Genomic DNA, 21040 nt, shown 5'->3' with positions numbered 1-21040 from the left:
TCGATGGATCGCTTGCTCTGTGTTGAGGGAGGAAGGGTAGGCCAGAGAGATTTGGCCTAACATTAATTGTCTAATGGCACTCATTCAATCAAATGTGTTTCAAGCAAGTGTTTGGTACAATGTGGTTGTGCTGGTATACTGCAAGCTGTAATAGAGTATGTGCCGCTACATCGTCAGAAAATAATCAACTGAACGATAATTTATGTTTGTGCTCAGTGGGATCTGGCTCTATGATATAATGCTTGTAAATGTATTACATTTACACACACACACACACACACACACACACACAATAACATGTTGTTCCTCACAAGTTATACTTATTTAGTTTGGATAAATATCAAAACAAGCTTATCCGTGATGCAAGTTGCAATCCTGGAGCCTTAGAAACCAACTTGCATCATCCTCCCTGTTACACTCAACTGTGCGCCCACAGTGGAATGGTGTCAAACAGCTGATGCCGTAAGTAATACAAAACAGAAATACCCATAATGACCATATATTTGTCCATTTGGATCAATGAAAAAAAAAAGCATTTTATAACCCCAGGAAACATCAAGCAGTCTTCTATCTCCTCCTCTCATGTAGCGCACTGAGACTCCCCACCTGGTGTTTCGGAGAAGAAACTCCTAATGATCCATCTTTTATAATTGGACTTTCACAGGTGCACTTGTCCACGGTTGATGTTGCATTAGTTATTCACCCACTTAACTCCAAAAGAGACCCATTCTGTCAAAAAGCCTCCAGGCAACCTGTTTCACTTTTTGTCTTCCATGAAACGAATGATGTTATTTGCTGTGCTGCCCTGATATGTGTTCCTTCATAGCTGTGTGACTGACATCCAATGCTGTGACTGGCATCTGGATGAGCACAGCTTACTTTGCCGTCTTCAGCGCTGTGTATTTCGATCCATGGTCCGCAGACCCAGTTGGCATGGAAGACGAATTTCATGAATTTCTATCTTTGCTCTCACTCTCTCTTGCTCGATCTACCTCAGCAGTGCACAATGTCAGTCTTTCAGGGGTTGTAATTCTGCATGGTTTTGTTCCTTCCTGAACAGTGCAACTGTTGGTCCAGAGAGTGCTCAGACCTGGTTTCCAAAGTCCATATCAGTCGCTTATTTAAATGTCTAGAGCAAAAACCAGCAAAACCCCGCGACTGTCAAGAATGTTTTAGAAATGACCTTTCTTTGTTGTTGTTTTTTATTGACTCTAACCTCCCTGTGATAAAGGGGAGGGACAGTGTGTGTTTGAGAAAGGAATGATAACTGTTACTTTCTTCTTATAGCTCTGATTATATTCAGTCCTAGAAAGAAGGAGAATACACAATAAATACATATTTGCACATATGATCTGTGTAGATATATCAGTAGAAGAAGTGGGGGTATTTTATTTTTATTTAACCTTTATTTAACCAGACAAGTCAATTGAGAACCTATTCTCATTTTCAATAACAACCTGGCCACGAGGCATAACTTTGCAAAAGTGAACAGGACAAAACTAAATGACACAAAAAAATGAAATAAAATACACTATATAGGCCTACGGAGGAAAGGTACAATTCATCAAATATACAACAATGAGAAATATTCACAGATTTAATGATCAGCAGGTAGATTGATCAGATAACATACTCAGTTAATATGTTTTTGAAGGAGTGTGGTGGGGTGAATGTGTCCCCGGGGCAGAATTAGTTTGACTCCCTTGCCTTAACCTGTCACCATTTGTGAGGTTGTTACATGTGTTGCCCAGAAAAGGGATTGATTTCACTGTAGTTCCAAGTAGATGGTTTGTAGATGTTCAATAACTTTCAACTAACTACTGACCTTAACCCTTATCTTAACCCTAAACTTAACCCCTATATATATATATATATATATATATATATATATATATATATATATATATATATATATATATATATATACAATGTATATACAGTGGGACAAAAACGTATTTAGTCAGCCACCAATTGTGCAAGTTCTCCCACTTAAAAAGATGAGAGAGGCCTGTAATTTTCATCATAGGTACACTTCAACTATGACAGACAAAATGAGAAAAAAATCCAGAAAATCACATTGTAGGATTTTTTATGAATTTATTTGCAAATTATGGTGGAAAATAAGTATTTGGTCACCTACAAACAAGCAAGATTTCTGGCTCTCACAGACCTGTAACTTCTTCTTTAAGAGGCTCCTCTGTCCTCCACTCGTTACCTGTATTAATGGCACCTGTTTGAACTTGTTATCAGTATAAAAGACACCTGTCCACAACCTCAAACAGTCACACTCCAAACTCCACTATGGCCAAGACCAAAGAGCTGTCAAAGGACACCAGAAACAAAATTGTAGACCTGCACCAGGCTGGGAAGACTGAATCTGCAATAGGTAAGCAGCTTGGTTTGAAGAAATCAACTGTGGGAGCAATTAGTAGGAATTGGAAGACATACAAGACCACTGATAATCTCCCTCGATCTGGGGCTCCACGCAAGATCTCACCCCATGGGGTCAAAATGATCACAAGAACAGTGAGCAAAAATCCCAGAACCACACAGGGGGACCTAGTGAATGACCTACAGAGAGCAGGGACCAAGGTAACAAAGCCTACCATCAGTAACGCACTACGCCGCCAGGGACTCATCCTGCCGTTTAAAAGTTTAGGGTCACTTAGAAATGTCCTTGTTTTTTAAAGAAAAGACATAGTTAATGTTGTAAATGACTATTGTAGCTGCAAACGGCAGATTTTTCATGGAATATCTACATAGGCGTACAGAGGCCCATTATCAGCAACCATCCCTCCTGTGTTCCAATGCCACATTGTGTTAGCTAATTCAAGTTAATCATTTTAAAAGGCAAATTGATCATTAGAAAACCCTTTTGCAATTATGTTAGCACAGCTGAAAACTGTAGTGCTCATTAAAGAAGCAATACGACTGGCCTTCTTTAGACTAGTTGATTGTCTGCAGCATCTGTCAGGACTTCTAACGAAGTCGATGCCTCTCATTCGGGCGGTGCTCGGCGGTCGATGTCACCGGTCTTCTAGCCATCATTGATAAATTTTTCATTTTCCATTGGTTTTGTCTTGTCTTCCTACACACCATGTTTCAATCCATCCATTACCTGTTATGTATTTAACCCTCTGTTTCCCTCATGTCTTTGTCAGGGATTGTTTGTGGTTCAGATTTCGTGTTGTTCGTATTGGTGCGTGACGGGTCCTCGTACCCATTTTGTTTTATATTATTCATAGTTTTGGAGTTATGTTTTGTTTACAGTCATTAAACAACTCCATTTCATTAAGTTTGATTCTCCTGCGCCTGACTTTCCTGCCACCTATACACACTACTCTGACCACATCAGCATTTGTGGGTTTGATTACAGGCTCAAAATGTCCAGAAACAAAAAACTTTCTTCTGAAACTCATCAGTCTATTCTTGTTCTGAGAAATTAAGGTTATTGCATGCGAGGAATTGCCTAGAAACTGAAGATCTCATACAACGCTGTGTATTACTCCCTTCACAGAACAGCGCAAACGGGCTCTAACCAGAATAGAAAGAGGAGTGGGAGGCCCCCGTGCACAACTGAACAAGAGGACATGTACATTAGAGTGTCTAGTTTGAGAAACAGACGCCTCACAAGTCCTCAACTGGCAGCTTCATTAAATAGTACCCATCTTAATCTTTTCTTTTTATTGGCCAGTCTGCGATATGGCTTTTTCTTTGCCTAGAAGGTCACCTCTTCACTGTTGGTGTTTTGCGGGTACTCTTCAAAACAAGGACATTTCTAAGTAGACCCCAAACTTTTGAACGGTAGTGTATGTATATATATTTATATAGAAGCGCTATAGAAATGTTCTTATTATTTATACCATGGCATTGTTGAATACTTGTTTCTGATTGGCTTGAAGGGCATTCTATAGCATGCATTATTTTCCTTCAAACAACGGGTGGGTCTCATCCTGAATGCTGATTCATTAAAACCGCATTCCAGCCGGTGTCTAAGTTACCACCAGCTACATTTATGACGTTTACTCTGGTCCATCTCACTGTGCATTCCACTGTCTCATCAACCCTGCCAGGAAATGTATACACTTGATCTTCACTATAAAAAGCATACAGACATAAACTCCCATTTCTTTTAGACTAGTATTTGGTTTTCAACAGCAGAGATATGTATAAACCTTGCTGTCTGCCTCTCCGATCTTTTCAACATTGAATTGTGAACTCCACCGTCCCATATAAAGCGATTGTGTCTGATCGAGACAGACAGCAAATTGAGCTGGTTGTCATAGCAACATACACCTTTTTTTCAGTTGACTGGCTAAATTGATCCTTTGTTGCGAAAACTAAAATGGATGAGTGGAACATGACTATGGATGAATGGGGAAAGAGATGGCAATAATACCCAGGCATGCAGATTTAGGGTATATATTGAATGACCTAGAGAAAACCCACAACAAAAAAGACAATTAAGAATGCAAACTGGGCTGTGTGGTGCTTCAAGGGCTGGCTAGCAGAGAATAAAAAAGTTGTTGACTTCAAAACTGTCACTAAGGAGGGGTTTAACATCCTCCAACAGTTTTATGGAAATGAACGACATGGGAAGGGGGAGCAGTACTGCAGAAGTAGCTACCTGACACCTGAGTTACCTGAGTAAGCTCAACCGGTTTATAAATGACCGACCCATTGGTCGCAGCTGGTGCCTTATGAAGGACACTGAATTTACCACCACCACAGCTAAGGCGGCAATGAAAATATATCACAAACAGCCACCCTCCCATCACCGATAAGGACATGGCCCAGCTCCAAAACTCCCAATCTCTGAATCCCGGTACACCAAGTGGTCTGGTCCAGAAAGTGTGGTTCGACCTCCAGTTATATCTGGGGAACAGACAACTAAAGCCCAACTCATTCCTCGTAAAAACAGACGAGAACGATCTAAGGTATGTTGTTCATAGCCAGTTTGTATTATTTCTAAGTTGCACTAGTAATTAGGCTACTGGAAAACAATATTATAACAATGCATTCTCCCTCTCAGATACACCACTCCCGCATATAACGAGACCACAAAGAATCATCTAGACCCAAGGGAGAGGGGCAGGGAGACCAAGAGGGGATTCATGTTTTGAGCAGCTATGCCCGGTGGCATCACTAGAGAAATATCTATCGAAATGCCCTGAGAACACCGTTGCATTTTTATCTCCACACGAGGAGAGGAGAGTGTATCGGGGACTCGATCTGGTACACATCAGACTCGATGGGCGTGAACTACTTGGCAGCACTTCTACCCAAGATCTGCAGGGCAGCGGGAACAACTACATACACAAATCACAGCATCAGGACCACTACAGTCCAGGAACTGGCCAATGTTGGTTTAGAAGTGAGGGAGAGTATGTCAGTGAGTGGGCATCGGTGTGAAGGTTCGCTCCATAGCTACCTGCGTCCATCACTGACAGACAGAAAACACTGGAGCAACATCCTGGCCAAAAAACAAAGAGAACACTACAGCACCATCAACACCCAAAAGGCTGAAGCAAGGCAGCAGAAGTAGTAACACAGACTCTGACAGATATTTCAACCAATGCACCATCCAGGGGAATGTACATAAATAAATAAATGTGACGTACAATAAGTAGCTATAGCTATGTCAGCTGTGGTGGATAACAGAGTGAATGTATGGTTTCATTTACTAGTGTCCTGAAAAGAGAGCACATTTTCTCTGCCAGGCAAAGTTGTGCATCATAAGCTCATTGTTATGGATGTATCCAAATGCATCTAACCAGAAAACTGCTTAAACAAATGCAAATGCAGCTACTTTTTTGTTATTCTGGCTGCACCTTTTGATGTGACTGTAAGTTAGCAGTAGTTGGCTAGCTAGCAAGCAAGGGATAAGAACGTTGCCTGCCAGTACGGCAATGGAACATTTAGAAGGAACGACTGGGTCGCCTCTATAGATACAGAACAAAAAGACTGAACAACTGGGCCGCATCTCTAGCCTAGGGTTGCCAACTGTCCCGTATTAGCTGTGATGTCCCTTATATTGCGCTAAATTGGTTTGTCCCATATGGGACCTCCCTTGTGCCATATATTCACCCAATCACAGTATAGCATAAACGCGCCTGCAAAGTCATTTCTGTTGTTGTTCAGTCGGTTTGGCATATCAAGGAAATATGGATAAACCCGTCAGTGGTGACTCGACGAAAGCTTTCTGTACTTTATGCCGTCGGGAATTCTCAATTGGCCATGGAGGGGAGAATGACCTAACTCAGCATGCATCTACAGAAATGCACAAGAAGGCCACGCTAGCTAAAGGTGCTAGCAATATCGGTGCATTCTTTATGACGTCTACTGTGGAAACTGCCAAAATTGGAAAACACCACTCCGTTTACCAGTTATTGAATAGTGCCAACGATCGAAATTTGGAAAGCTAATTTCCCAGATCACATAGCCCATAATGCCTGCAAGCACGCCCGCGATCTGCTGTCAGTGGATATTGAGACAATTGTTTTAAAGATCCAAAGCCACTTGTCAGTATCTGCTTACCAAAGAGAGGAACTGCGTGCATTTTTTGTCTTTGTTGACATTGAGTGGCGTGAAATTCTGCAACAGAATTGCACATGATGGCTCTCTCTTCATCCAGCGTCGATCGTCTCCTGCAAAGCTGGCCAGCTCTTATTTCATACTTCAGGTCCCTTGGGGTGACCGGTACTGTGGCACTGAAGAGTATTTTTGAGTATGAAGAAAAACGGAAGCTGCTGAGATTTATCTGTGCTTTTTCCACCACGTGGGGTGTGTTTTTGACCAATTCGTAAAAAAGCTGGAGGAAACAACGCTCTGCGTCACAGATGTTTACGAGGAAGTCCAAAAGATCAAAATGACGATGCTTCAGCGGAAACAGGACAGCTTTTTGGGATACCAGACCAAGCAGCTGATGGACAAACAATTGTCAGCACAACGGTCCAAGCAGCAACAGGACTTTGTGAAGTTCTATGACACTGTCATTACAATACATTGACAAGTGGCTTGATTTCTCACCAAAAAATGTAATGATGAAACTGAAACCGATTGGCCTCTATGAGGAGCTCTCCATCACTGACCTGGAGCAAGTGGGTGTTGCCCTCAAAATGACAGAGACAGTCAGTATGGACCAACTCTAATGAAGAGTTTTGTGCTAGCCTGGAGGAAATACAGAAAGCCAGACAGGATACCACAAAATCCACCAGTGAGAAGTGGGTGGCAGTTTTCCAAAAACCTAAGGAAAGCCAACTTGATCAACATGTTCAGGATTGTCTCATTTGTCCTCAGTGTGCTCGGCTCAAATTCCTTTGTAGAGAGGATTTTCTCTCTGATGACCATTAAATGGTCAGACTCAAGAAACAGATGCAGCACAGAGCTGATCAAAAATGAACTTCAAATATCTGTGAACTGTGACTTGTCATGTAATGACTTCTCTGGCTATTCAAAAGGACAAAGGACTGCTTGAATCAGTCAAGAGCAGCAAAAAATAAGTAGACTTGGTGAGTGACTCATGTCCCTCTTTTCCTCTTATGCATTTTTTGTTGTTGCTGTGAAGGTCCAAATTGTGATTTCTTTGATCATTTATTTTGAGGTTTACATAATGATACAGTTTTAGTAAAGCTATAGACAATTGAATATACAAATGTTTTGCCTTTCCAATTGAATAAGAATATGAACACTGTATATTTATGATCTAATCAGGTCATTACAATAGCTACAGTAGTTGCCGTGGTAACCAAACAAACTGACTTGCTTACCAAACCATCAGTCCTACTGTAGCTTGCCATTATGAAAATCGAATTCAACAAGGCCAATAATGTTTTCAATTCAACTTTCATCTTTCAAAAGCAGCTCAAACATAGAACATGGAAGAATGAACTGTTGCCATTGAATTCTACCGTGCAAATTTACAATGCGTTAAATTGAAGTGATAATGCCCTCGAAGCCTGTGTTTGGAGGATATATTGGCACGGTTGTTGTTCGTCGAGGGCCTGCAAACCGTGCAAATATATCCTCCAAACACCGGCTTCGAGGGCATTATCACTTTTATACAAAGGGTAACCAACATATTCAAAATAATGATGGACATATTTTCATTAAAAACGTTAGATTGATGAATTTATTCATACTATGTCATCCTTCCACAAGATATAGTCCCGACACAAATCTAGGGTTGCTAGTAGGGTTGCCAACTTTCTCACCACCAAATAAGGGACAAAAGGTGGCGTGCCAGTGCATGGTGCCATGGCGGTGTGGGCATGGTGTTGTGTGAATAAACTTGCTAGCTACTTCAGTGGATGTTTCTAGTGGCAAATGTATTAAATTATAGCCATGGTATAAAAGGGATAATCAACTCCGGGCTCCTACGCATTCTCTGGAAAATAATGCAATTCTGTGGAAGGTCAGTTGTACTCCGCTAGCGCTTTGTGGAACACATCTTCCACGTCTTTCATTGTTTTCTATTGAACGCAAAGCCCCTTGTTGATTATCTCTTACATGTACCTAAGTGCCTAATGGTAAATATAGCAGAGTGTACAGTGCATTCAGAAAATATTCAGACCCCTTGACTTTTTCCACATTTTGTTAAGTTACAGCCTTAATCTAAAATGGATTAGTTTTTCCCCCTCATCAATCTAAACACAATACCCCATATTATGGGGCCCATAATCACGAAGAAAAAACAGTTAAAAAAAAACAACATTTTTGCAAATGAATACAAATGATATTAAATCACATTTACATAAGTATTCAGACCCTTTACTCAGCACTTTGTTGAAGATCCTTTTGCAACGACTACAGCTGCAAGTCTTCTTGGGTATGACGCTACAAGCTTGGCAAACCTATATTCGGGGAGTTTCTCCCATTATTCTCTGCAGATCCTCTCAAGCTCTGTCAGGCTGGATGGGGAGCGTCGCTGCACAGCTATTTTCAAGTCTGTCCAGAGATGTTTGATCAGTTTCAAGTCTGGGCTCTGGGCTGGCCACTCAAGGACATTCAGAGAATTGTCCGAAGCCACTCCTGCATTGTCTTGGCTGTATGCTTAGGGTCATTTTTTTATTGGAAGGTGAACCTTCGCCCCAGTCTGAGGCAGGTTTTCATCAAGGATCTCTCTGTACTTTTTTCCGTTCATCTTTCCCTCGATCCTGACAAGACTGCGAGTCCCTGCCGCTGAAAAACATCCCCCACAGCATGATGCTTCCACCATCATGCTTCACCATAAGGATGGTGCCAGGTTTCCCCCAGACATGACGCTTGGCATTCAGGCCAAAAAGTTCAATCTTGGTTTCATCAGAACAGAGAATCTTGTTTCTCATGGTCCCATTGCCACAGAGGAACTCTGGAGCTCTGTCAGAGTGACCATCGGGTTCTTGGTTACCTCCCTGACCATGGCCCTTCTCCCCCGATTGCTCAGTTTGGCCAGGCGGCCAGCTTTGGGAATAGTCTTGGTGGTTCCAAACTTCTTCCATTTAAGAATGATGGAGGCCACTGTGTTCTAGGGGACATTCAATGCTGCAGAAATGTTTTGGTACCCTTCCCCAGATCTGTGCCTTGCCACAATCCTGTTTTGGAGCTCTACGGTCAATTCCTCCGACCTCATGGCTTGGCTTTTGCTCTGACAAGCACTGTCAACTGTGGGACCTTATGTAATCAATTGAATTTACCACAGGTGGACTCCAATCAAGTTGTAAAAACATCTCAAGGATTATCAATGGAAACAGGATGCACCTGAGCTCATTAGCCTACCTCTTTCTCTATTGTTGCTTCATTCCTTCCTCGCTTAAATAAGTAAATAAAATATGTTTAGTTTAATAAAATAACATACGTTTAGTTGTCTGTCATTCTAATGACATCCTTGAATAGGATAGGACTATAATTATATGCAGAAGGCTTTCACTTCTTTTCTTCACCAAGATTGAATGGTTATGGTTCTAAATATATAACTGCTAGCCTACCGCTGTCACACGTTCACTCTTCTTTCAAACTACACGTGAGTTCTAATGGCTGCTGTATTTAACATTCAGCAAAAAAAGAGCTTGCGTCCCTCTTCGAATAGTCTAACGTCCAGCGAGCTATTCTAGTCGAGTGTATCACCATGTGTATAGTGCAAAGGGATTGTTAGTGTGCATAAATGATAAGAATGTTTATTATGCAAGGGTTTTTACTGTGCGTTCAATGGTGTGACAGTCACAAAGTGTCAGTACCAAAAGGCAATAGGGATCTGTAGGGATCATACTCCTGTGGCTATGGCTGCACAACTAACATATTGACATATTGGCTGAGTCCCAACTGAGCCTGTGGGGCCTGGTCAAAAGTAATGCGCTATATAGGGAATGGGGTGCCATTTGTGACACAACCTATGAGAGAGTCTCTGCAGGATATCTGACATTGCAGCGCAAAATGCCATTGCAGCACTCCTCCCTCCAAACCACATTGGGCAGCAACAATATGATTCTTTATTCAACTCCTAAAATATCAATCCTGGTTTCCCAACCCTGGTATTTATCAATTCTTAACCCCACTGCCTATAAATGAGTGAATGTGGAATGTGCGAATTTTGGTTTTGAATCACAGTCATGATTGGGTGTAGGAAGATAACATTCATTTAATATAATTGTATTACAATAAATATATGTGTGGTGTGTAAGAGGAGAACATTCTAGTATAGAGTTAAAAAGTTTAAGCATTCAAAACATCAGGGAAGACGAGCTCGACAAATGTTTCCACTGTTAATTACAAAAAGTGCTCAAGTGCAGCAAATATTTCTGTACATATTGCTTACATTTGCACCTTTGCTTTTGTGACTAAGTCAAGCATGTTTGGGAGAGTGAGCACATTTAATCACAGATGTAGGATCTTCATTTGATCACCCTGTTGCAGGAGAACTTTCCTGCAAAGCAAAATCTAGTGTATTTGATGTTTAAGTTTCCCTATCAAACCCTACAAAAATGTCCATTCATTATAATTGTTCCTTATCCACATAATAATTCACATTTCCTGTTTATTTTCCTGCTTGAGCAAACTGCCACAAATTAAGATCCTACTTCTGTAACTACTCACATTTTTTCTATTTATGAAGCAATTCATTTGCAATATGATTCACTGGTGGTAAGGAAAGGTTTCCACCTCATTAGTGATCCACCGAACATCAGAATGTGCTACAGCAGTTGGACAAGAAATGTTTCACTCACACGAGCTGTTTAACACAACAGTCATAAAAATAACTTTATTCATTACGTTTGTATCTGACACAGAGCACATCAAATGTTACCTTTAGACGTTTCACAGATAGAACTTTACCTTTTGACAAATCACAAAACCTAACAAGTACAGTACATAGCATATCCATAAAGGACAAATAGGAAATCTGTGGTGGAAATTAAGTTGAGTCCCAACAACCCAAAAGCTCAGTCATACATCAAAAAATGACATCGCTCAACTCAACCACCAAGCTTTTCATTCTAATGGAGGCTTTTTGGAACAATTTCTCTGAGTACAGAACACCGTCCCTCACTTCTCTCCAGGGTTAAGTCTTTTTTAACTAATCTTCTAAACCTAGCTATACTGAACAGAAATATAAATGCAACATATAAAGTGTAGTTTTATGTTTTATGAGCTAAAATAAAATATCCCAGAAATGTTTGAGTCACAAACAAGCTTATTTCTCTCAAATGATGTGCACATCCCTGTTAGTGAGCATTTCTACTTTGCCTAGATAATCCATTCACCTGACAGGTGTGGCATATCATGAAGCTGATTAAACAGCATGATTATTACACACAAAAAAGCCCCTCTAAAATGCAATTTCGTCACACAACACGTCACAGATGTCTCAAGTTTTGAAGGAGCATGTAATTGACATGCTGACTGCAGGAATGTCCACCAGAGCTGTTGCCAGAGAATTAAATGCTATTTTCTCTACCATAAGCCGCCTCCAACATTGTTTTAGAGAATTCGGCAGTAATTACAACCGGCCTTACAACTGCAGATCACATGTAACCACTCCAGCCCAGGACCACTACATCCAGCTTCTTCACCTGCGGAATTGTCTGAGACCAGCCACCCAGACAGCTGATGAAACTGAGGGGTTTTATGTCAGTAATAAAGCCCTTTTTTTAGTTGGGCCTGGCTAACCCATGGCTGCACACCTGCCCAGTCATTTGAAATCCATAAATTAGGGCCTAAAAACGTATTTAAATTGACTGATTTCCTTATATGAACTGTAACTCAGTAAAATCTTTGAAATTGTTGCATGTTGCGTTAATATTTTTGTTCAGTATATTTTTCCTTCATCCACATTGATTGGTGTCACATTGATGTCCATTGGTGATTTAGTCATTTTTACACGATGCAGTCTCCTTCAACTCATGGTACCCCTGGTGGTTTGGCTCTGTAAGGAGACAGAGAGGGGAGTTAGGAGTGGAAAGAAAACACATTGTACCTGATCTCTTGCAGTATTTCCTAATAAAAGCCTCTTTTAGAAGAATAGGCTGTCCGGTCATGGGAAAAACTCTCTAACACATAATAGTTATTTATATTAGGCCTACTGGCATAGTAGTTTGACAATTAAAATAAACCATTTGTGTACAATTAATATTTGTGCAAAGCATTTCTGTATCAAAGCTACTGAGAACATATGGTATATTCCAATGTTCCCTAAGTGTGGATGGAAAAGTTTATATCAAACCTGCTATCTCAAGTCAAGTCCATTATTACTTTTGCCTCCTCATTTAATATTCAATAAGAGTATAGTGGCTATTCAATGAAAACTGCTTACACCACCATCCGGTACTCAGTCAAAGTACTGGAGCAGACTATTTAATTTCAGCTTCATCTGCAGTCTTGCAGTGATTCCTCATCTTATAATTTTCTCAACATCCCAAACGATATAGACGAAGAAGACCACTAACAGAATACGTTTGATGTGTAGATAATAGTTATGGTACCCAGACTCATATTCTCCTCCACCAGTGGCCTGGACTCTGTGCAGTTGACAGCATTTCCCCGGGCCGCTCCTAAGATGGTCATGATGTCCACCAGGTTGAGCTTCCCTTCCTCCTGCAGCTCCTCCAAGTCCTCCTCCAACTCCTGCGCCATCTCGGCCCTCTCCTCAATCTCCTCCTTCGTCAGCATCCTCACACCCTTCATGCCATTCCCCTTGCCGATCTGCGGGGGTGCCAGCGAGCATATAGCCCTCAGTCTGCCATAAGATTGCAGGTGCACCACGTTAGCGCGCAGAAACAGTAAAAGAACGTTGAGGTCGTTGAGCGGGCAGCCCAGTTTGTGACCACTGTTGAGGCCCAATGCGGGGAGAACCTCATACACCGACAATAGAGTCGTATCCCAGCAGAAGAGGCGGACCAAGCTGAACAGCACGATAGGCACCAGCAGGACATAGATAGCCCCGTTAGCCACGCTAATCACCTGGAAGACCAGTTGGCCGGTCATCTTGCACTGGACCAGCTCGGGAACCCAGTTTTGGTCACGCAGCAGGCCCGTGCGGACGAAGCAGCTGAACTCGTCCCGGAGGAAGGCGGACAGGTGGAAATAGACGAGGTAGAGGCAGGCGGCCGACATGAAGGTGAGCAACAGGAAGCCGCGGAGAAAGAGCATGCTGACCAGGAAGTAGGAGCTCTGCTTGCTCTGCATGTACCTCTCCAACAGGGGGTACTCGAAGTAGCGCTTCCTCTTGGCCCTGAAAGAGACCATGAAGGAGATCGGGTTAGAGGACAGACGGCTCAAGCACGCTTTCATGTTATTGGCTCTGTTGTATGAAAATGGAGGTTGTATGAGCATCTAAGGCATTTATAGTATTCAAGATTTAAATAGTCAATAACATGACTGTAGTTGAAGCTAAACTAGTGTCTTGTTTTCAGTTTCCATGGGAATTACAAACACCCGGGAACGTGATTGCTACTCAAACGTCTTCAGAATCATTGTAGACATCAATCTAAAGGTGTGCTTCCCAGCAGGTAAAGTTTGTGAATATATCATGACCACATTTTGTGAAGTTTTTGTTCAGTTGGGTTTTTTTCGGCTGTTCGGGCTCACAAAATCTGTTCTGGATGCAAGCCAGAGACAGTCTATGCCCCTTCATCAGTGATTGGTCAACAGTAGGGATTCTTCAATAAAGTCTTTATTGTCATTCAACGAGAACTCTTTTTTGATTCACAAAATTTTTCATTGATAAATAATGGACCAAACATCTTAGTTAGATGTAAAATTGTGCAACTAAGATCTCTTTGGCAAAAACAGCAACATTTACGACAGACTTCTTGAGTTATCGTACATTAAGTCTGACTATTTTCAGGAAGTGTATACTGGCAACGGCTTCTCAAAATGCACAAACAGTACTATTACTGCTTTTTTCTCATTTTTCAAGAAAATATTTTTTAACGGAGTATGCAAGCACACAAGTTAGGTGCCAGCCAAACTGAAGCAGGCTAACACCTTAAGCCTGTTGACTTCCCCTCTTCCCCAGTCCAAAATCCTCCCTCTACCTGACTCAACAAATCTCTGCCACACCCACTCTCACCTCTCAAGCTCGGCTTGGAAGGTGAGGGGGTTCTGGGTGTTCTGTCGCATCTCCAGGATGCTCTGAGCCAATCGTATGGAGCGGTTGTAGGACTTGTCCAGCTCATCAATGATGAAGAGCAGGTCAGAGCCCAGCGATGGCATCACGAGGAAACGCCAGATGAGGGCAGGCAGGTACATCATCATGGTCATAGCCAACAGAGAGTAAGGGAAAATCTGGGAGGGGGGGGGGGGGGGAACGAAGAGAAAGGAAGGGGATCGGAGAGGTAGAGGGTAAGCGATGATGACAGAGAAAGGATAAAGAGTGAGAGAGAGTGAGATGAAGAGAAGAGAAGGAGAACGGGAAAGAGTAGGAGGGAGAGAAGAAGAGTAATTTACCGACTACATTTTAAATGTTTAATGAGAAAGATTAATGACTTTTAATGGATGCTCTTTAATGTGACATTAAGGAATTAAGAGGCACTTTCCATTCAAAAGTAATAATGGTTAGTGTACAAAGTAATGGTAAAAATCCAATGCTCCCTATCGCTCTCCATATCTACTCACAACCTCGCTTAACTTTGTAGTGGAAGAATGAGAGAAGGTGATACTCGCGACTGGTGACTTCCAGGCTCCATTGTCATGTTTGGATTGTTTCAAGAGTTCATAAAGAACTACACATTTTGATTTGTTTCATTGTACTGTAAGTGCAATGGATTTCTTGTTACAGTGAAGTAAGCTGTGTTATTTTGTTTATCGGATGGCAGATAGTTTTAAGAGGAGCGCTCCTATCATTTAAATTGAGTTGGTTCAATTCGAATCTGGGTTTGCTCCTGTCCCTTGTTTTTACTAGCAGGAGTGCAAAGAAATGCTAATTCAGGTTGGGCATGAGTTTCTGCTTGAATTTGGTTAAAAGAGCAGTGAATTTTCTCTTATTTTGAGAACTTGCTACCAAGCTCCTGTGTGTATCACTTAGTAAATGTCTAATATATTTCATGTACACTGTAATTATCTGAGTGTCAATTCTTTAGTAACAAAAAAATCATATTAGTTGAATTGAGTAAATGCATTCCTTGTTTGAAGGAGTAATTATTTGATTGACTATACACTTATAATTTAATACATCAATTGGTAGTTGTTATTTACACTATACACTACACATGATTGGGTACCACCTTGACATCTCTCAATAAATTATTTCTAGAACATTGGTTGTCAGGATTAGCTATTTGTATCTAATCTCTTAAAAATGATATGACGGTGAAAGTTAGACACATGTTCATTGTAGTCATACTGAGAGGTGATGTAAAAGCTTGCTACCTTGACTAGATTCCTCCAGAAATGTACACGGCCTGTTGCCTTTATTCACATAATATTGGAGTCAGATTGATTAATGTAGTTTCTTATTATATCCAGCATAATTTCTACATATTGTTTGGATCATTTCCACACCCTTACAAATGGTGACCCCATCCAGTTGATGGGAATTTTCATGACACTACAATTTCCCACAATGAACACCTAAAACTGTGTACTGTGCTACATCAGAAACACACACACACACCCCCCTCTCTGTCACGACTTCCACTGAAGTTGGTCCCTCTCCTTGTTCGGGCGGCGTTGGGCAGTCGAAGTCACCGACTTTCGCCATCGCTGATCCTCTTTTCATTTTCCTTTTGTTTTGTCTTGTCTTGTATCACACCTGGTTTCAATCCCACCAATTACATGTTGTGTATTTAACCCTCTGTTCCCCCTCATGTGTTTGTCGGTGATTGTTATTTGTGTTTGTGCACGTTTGTCCGGGCGTGTGTAGGGTATTGTGCCCATTTGTTATAGTTGTTATGTTTCCCGGTGAGTTTTTGTCCAATAAACTGCGCCGTTGGAAACACAGTTTTCTCTCCTGCGTCTGACTTCTCTGCCGCCAGGACGCACCCCCTTACACCCTCACAAGCTTGTGACACAGCTCCTCATCAGCCGCTTCTGAACAGACTGCCCACCAGAATACACATCAAAATATACCAATGGACACAGCACATGGCTAACTCCATCATTATACCCATGAGCGTGAGGTCCATGTCTTACTTGGACAGCCCAGTACTGATAGAACCGCTTAATACATATTTTTATCTAAAAGTGCATGTCTGAGCTTTCAAACGAGTTGTTAATGGCCTCAGTAACAGAAACCTCAGATTGTTAATGTCTTGTCAAAGTTTAACAGTGTTATGTCTGGAGAATCCTTTCAAAAAGACATTTGGTTTCTCTCTTAAGAATGTATTGTCAGTGCATATTTTTGAATTGGGAATCTTCCAACAACATTGCCAAATACAGGTATAGCCCACAAAATGCCTCCGGTATACCATTGACTTCACCCACTTATTTTACACGGATGTCATTTATCACCTGACAAAGAGCAACTATTTACAGTAGTTTTATGAGATTTTTTCTCCAATTCCTGTGCCACATTAAGGTGTGTGCAATTGTCTCTCGTTCAAGCATGACAGAACACAGCAGGCCTTACCTTGTGCACCCAGAGGGATCGCTCCTCGAACTTTCCATCTGTGTCAAACTCATGGTGCATCAGGGAGTCCCAGCAGTACGTGTCCACATAGGCTGCCTGCCTGGCTGTGAAGTTGTTAGGTGGAAAACAGCTGATCTGTGGGCCTACAAGAAAAACAAATATAGATTTGAATTATTTTAAGCTCAAAAATTGCACTGGTCCAGTTTGTAAAGGTATTACAGTGACATAAAAATGCGTGCATGTGCACACACATAACATACTTGCATGCATAGACAAACACACACCGCAGAAAGAGAGAGAGAGTTTCCATAATGTGCCTTAAAGCTTTTCAGAAGGTTCCCTTTTCCAGAAGCAGAAAGGTTAGCCCTAACAAATCGAAATCATATGCTTCTAAATGGAAACCTGCGTTTTTAAACAGGGTGGTATTACCCTCCTAATGTGTGTTTTTTTTTCAGAACAAGCCCTGCCCGTTCCACCATACAGATGGCTTAACCACAGAGCGGGTCCACACCCTTCCTTTCAGCCCATCTCCTCTACAGCAGTGCTGGGAGAGCAGGGCAGGGCGACAGGCAAAGGGCCACTTCAGAGAAAACTCTGAAATAAACACAGGACACCCTATTTTTATACACAGACTCCAAATCTCCACATCTGTGAGAGTCTCCTAAAATAAGTCAACCCAACCATCCAGTTGCTGACTGGGCATGCAGTGTTATGGTATTACAGATAACTGTACATGGATGGGTTAAATGTTACACGATGTGCGTGCGTTTGTGCGTGTGTACGTGACACTGAGATAGCTGGGGACATGCTGTGTCCAAAATGGACTATGTACTACAAGACCGTCAGGTTACAAGGGAACACAGACAGCAACAAAGCATGTTGCTTCTACCACTGGGCGACAGTTTGACAAAGAACCCCTATTGCCATCCATATTTTGCTTGTTACCCATTGTACAACAAGGGATCCTTCTCACCCAGCTATTTGTAGCTGTGGGCAGAATTCTTGGCTGCTGCAGCAGGTGCACACAACAGAGACCACGGAGACACCGCCAACCAGACAAAAGAGGAAGCAGACAACAAACCAAGCGAGATAAGGAGAACCAAGAGCCATCAACCGTTCCTAGACTGTCCCTTGTTTTGCAACATCTCCCGAGTTAATTAGCATATCATTTAATTTGACTTTGATAGAGAACTGCAAAAGGAGTAGGTTGCCAGTAATTATCAGGCAACACGGCACTTGCGAACGCTGCTCTCAGTCATCCTCCTGTCAATTAACATCTGTAACGGCTGATTATTGACCAGCTCGACGGGAAGACGATCGTTAGCTCAATGTCAATGAAAGGAAATAAACTTGCCTGTATGTACCCTGTTCCGTGTGCCACTATCACACACATTGTTGTGTTAGTGTTATTGTTGCAGTTGACCATGGTTGGGGTCCAGTACATGTCAACTCAAGTCAGAAAACAAATGGAAATGATATGAGTACATTGAAAGAGTACCTTATAATTCATGAAAATCGTTACAACGAACCTTTTGAATAGTTGATAGAATTGTCTCCTTAACCCTTAAACTACAACCAGGTCCGTTTGAATATCCAGTGGCCCCCATGTGCCCTCCATTCACAAAAGTGCTGTGCAAACAATGGTTTGTGACTGAATCGGAATCACTAACTCCCTTGCCTTAACACAGGTTCTCACTCCCGTACAGTAAAGGGAAAAAGGCAAGTGAGACGAGACTAGAGAGAAACATGTGAGTTAGAAAAAGAACATGGAGGAATATTGACCCAATGATACAGTGGACAAAAGAGAAAATTGCAAAAATAAACACAGAAAAGGGAAAGAGAGGCAAAAAGAGAGGAAAGGAAATAATATCGGAGAATGTAACAAATGTGATTTGCAGCTAAACAAGAACTAGAAAGAGAGCGAGAGAGACGGAGAGACAGACAGAGACAGACTGAGAGAGACAGACTGACCGATGGAGATTTCGCGAGCGAAGGCCATGGACACCAGCAGCAAGGGCAGCCCCACGGACACAAACTTGATGACCCTGTCGAGCGGCAGCTCCAGCTCCAGGTGACCGATATGGCTGCCCCCGGCGCCGTCCCGGAGCAAGGCATCCGACAGCATGGCCTGCGCGGCTGCATTAGCGATGGACATCTTGACGCCTAGAGATGTACAGGAAAATGTTGGATTTACTCCCAACTGAGTCCACTGAGACCTGGGAGAACTGAGTTTTACGCTAGTAGAGAAAGTTTTTTGTTGTTGCATGGGCCAGATTAAATCCAGATTGGCAAGCGGAGTCCACTGAGACTTTATAGCACCGAGCCCTAGAGCATGAAGGATTTTAGCATGGTGCAGGATACCGTCCCAACTGGCAACCAGGAGTTTCTGGGTTAGCTAGGGGAAATATATTTGTCCTACGCTGTAGAGTATTAGAAAGTACTTTGTATTCAGTTGTTTCTTTTTTCTATTGATACAGATTTCAGATTTACCATGTAATGGTATTAAACCACTACTATTATAGTCTTGATATCCAATCTGAGAAATAAACTGTTTAAATTTAACTAGGAAAGCCAGTTAAGAACAAATTCTTATTTACAATGTCGGCCTACACCGGCCAAACCCGGACGACGCTGGGCCAGTTGTGCTCCACCCTATGGGACTCCCAATCACAGCCGGTTGTGAGACAGTCTGGATTCAAACCAGGGTGTCTGCAGTGACGCCTCTAGCACTGTGATGCAGTGCCTTAGACCGCTGCGGCACTCGGGAGCCCCAAATAAAACTGGTATTCAATGTGTGAAGTAATCATCGAAACTGTATGCGAAACTATGGCAAAGGTATTTGTCTTCAATTGACAATACTGTAAATACCAAACATGCATCAAAGTACCTTAAACCATTGGTATAAGTACCACTTATTCTACACATCTCTATCTCCCTAAATGTCAACAGCCTTTCAATCATTTCCATTACACATCTTCTACAATACAATGATAAACAGCTTCCATGTTACCTTCAATCCGCTTGCTCTTTCCAGTGACCAGTGACTGCAGGATGGAAATCCAGTAAGGAAATGCAGTGAGACAACTGAACCAAACGCCTCTCTGAAGACCAGAGCTGTGTTGGCGAGGCCCTTAAGTCCGGGAGGGCCCTGCAATATGACAGGCTGGGACTGGGCTGGACTGAGTCCTGGGTCTATGGATCTGATTACTGCTGCTGTATGCTAGTGCCCAGATGGCAGTGGTGTCTCCGCAACTCCACAGACCTACAGGGCTGGCTGCTGTGTGGTGAGGTGTGTCTGGGGTGGGAGGAGGGAGTGGCGACTGTGTGTGTGTGTCTGTACTTACGTGTGTGTTCCCGCTCATGTGTGTGCATATGACACACTGCCCAGCCTCTTCACTGAGGTCCCAACCATGCTTGACTGCCATGGCAGCAGCCCACTTCAAACAAGACCCAAGCACCAGTGGCTTTTCCTGTCTCTGTCATTTCCCCTCTTATTTATACCTAAGGTTGGCTCCAGAACTGCTGCTAGCATAAAGTATTGAGAATGGTAGTTACAGTTAGGCCCTGTCTGCTACAGCTATTTCAGTGCTGCTGCTAGGATGGATAACTTCCGAGGAACTGAATGACTGGTAACTAGTGCAATGTACAACAACTTGCCATACCACAACTACCCTAATGGCAATCAAGGAATGCTTGGTCATATGTAGTCCAAATACAGATAGAATGATTTTAGGAATTTGGGGTATTTTATTATGTGTGTGTGTGTGTGTGTGTGGTGGCCATCTACGATGAAGTAGGTCAAGGATACAAGTGTGTGTGTGTGTGTGTATGTGTGTATATATATATGTGTGCGTGTGTGAATGTCTGAAATCAATGTATAGCGGCCATCTACAGAAGATCCTAGACTTGTATCATATTCAGCAAATGTTTTTTGATGCTCTCTACTTACAGTACATGGGTCACCCAAATGTAAAGGTGGGAAGACATGTGGGTGGTACT

The 21040-nt window shown here is 42.2% G+C and overlaps 1 protein-coding gene across 2 annotated transcripts; it reads right to left on the bottom strand.

Moving 5' to 3' along the window:
* Nucleotides 1-11215: 11215 nt before the first annotated feature.
* LOC110537628 (pannexin-3) lies at nt 11216-20804 on the bottom strand. 2 transcript variants are annotated; one of them, XM_021623814.2, is made up of 6 exons: nt 20052-20804; nt 19013-19204; nt 17042-17184; nt 14546-14760; nt 12957-13705; nt 11216-12400 (listed from the first exon to the last, which is right to left on the bottom strand). In XM_021623814.2, exons 2-6 carry the CDS (start codon nt 19194-19196, stop codon nt 12342-12344), a joined length of 1350 nt encoding a protein of 449 aa, XP_021479489.1. In that variant the 5' UTR covers nt 19197-19204; nt 20052-20804; the 3' UTR covers nt 11216-12341. The 2 variants fall into 2 exon arrangements, with proteins under 2 accessions (XP_021479489.1, XP_036793503.1); XM_036937608.1 differs by having other exon boundaries at nt 19013-20804.
* Between the last annotated feature and the right edge of the window lie 236 nt (nt 20805-21040).

The sequence above is a fragment of the Oncorhynchus mykiss genome, chromosome 12, assembly GCF_013265735.2.
Source record: "Oncorhynchus mykiss isolate Arlee chromosome 12, USDA_OmykA_1.1, whole genome shotgun sequence".
Lineage (NCBI taxonomy): Eukaryota > Metazoa > Chordata > Actinopteri > Salmoniformes > Salmonidae > Oncorhynchus > Oncorhynchus mykiss.
This window is presented reverse-complemented; position numbering and strand designations above follow the sequence as displayed.

Coding starts and splice junctions, on each gene's coding strand:
- LOC110537628 (XM_036937608.1), bottom strand. CDS start 19,307: ATGCAACAACAAAAAACTTTCTCTACTAGCGTAAAACTCAGTTCTCCC. Junction 13,706..14,545: donor TTCCAAGCCGAGCTTGAGAG/GTGAGAGTGGGT, acceptor GGTCTCTTTCAG/GGCCAAGAGGAAGCGCTACT. Junction 12,401..12,956: donor GGAGGAGAATATGAGTCTGG/GTACCATAACTA, acceptor GTCTCCTTACAG/AGCCAAACCACCAGGGGTAC.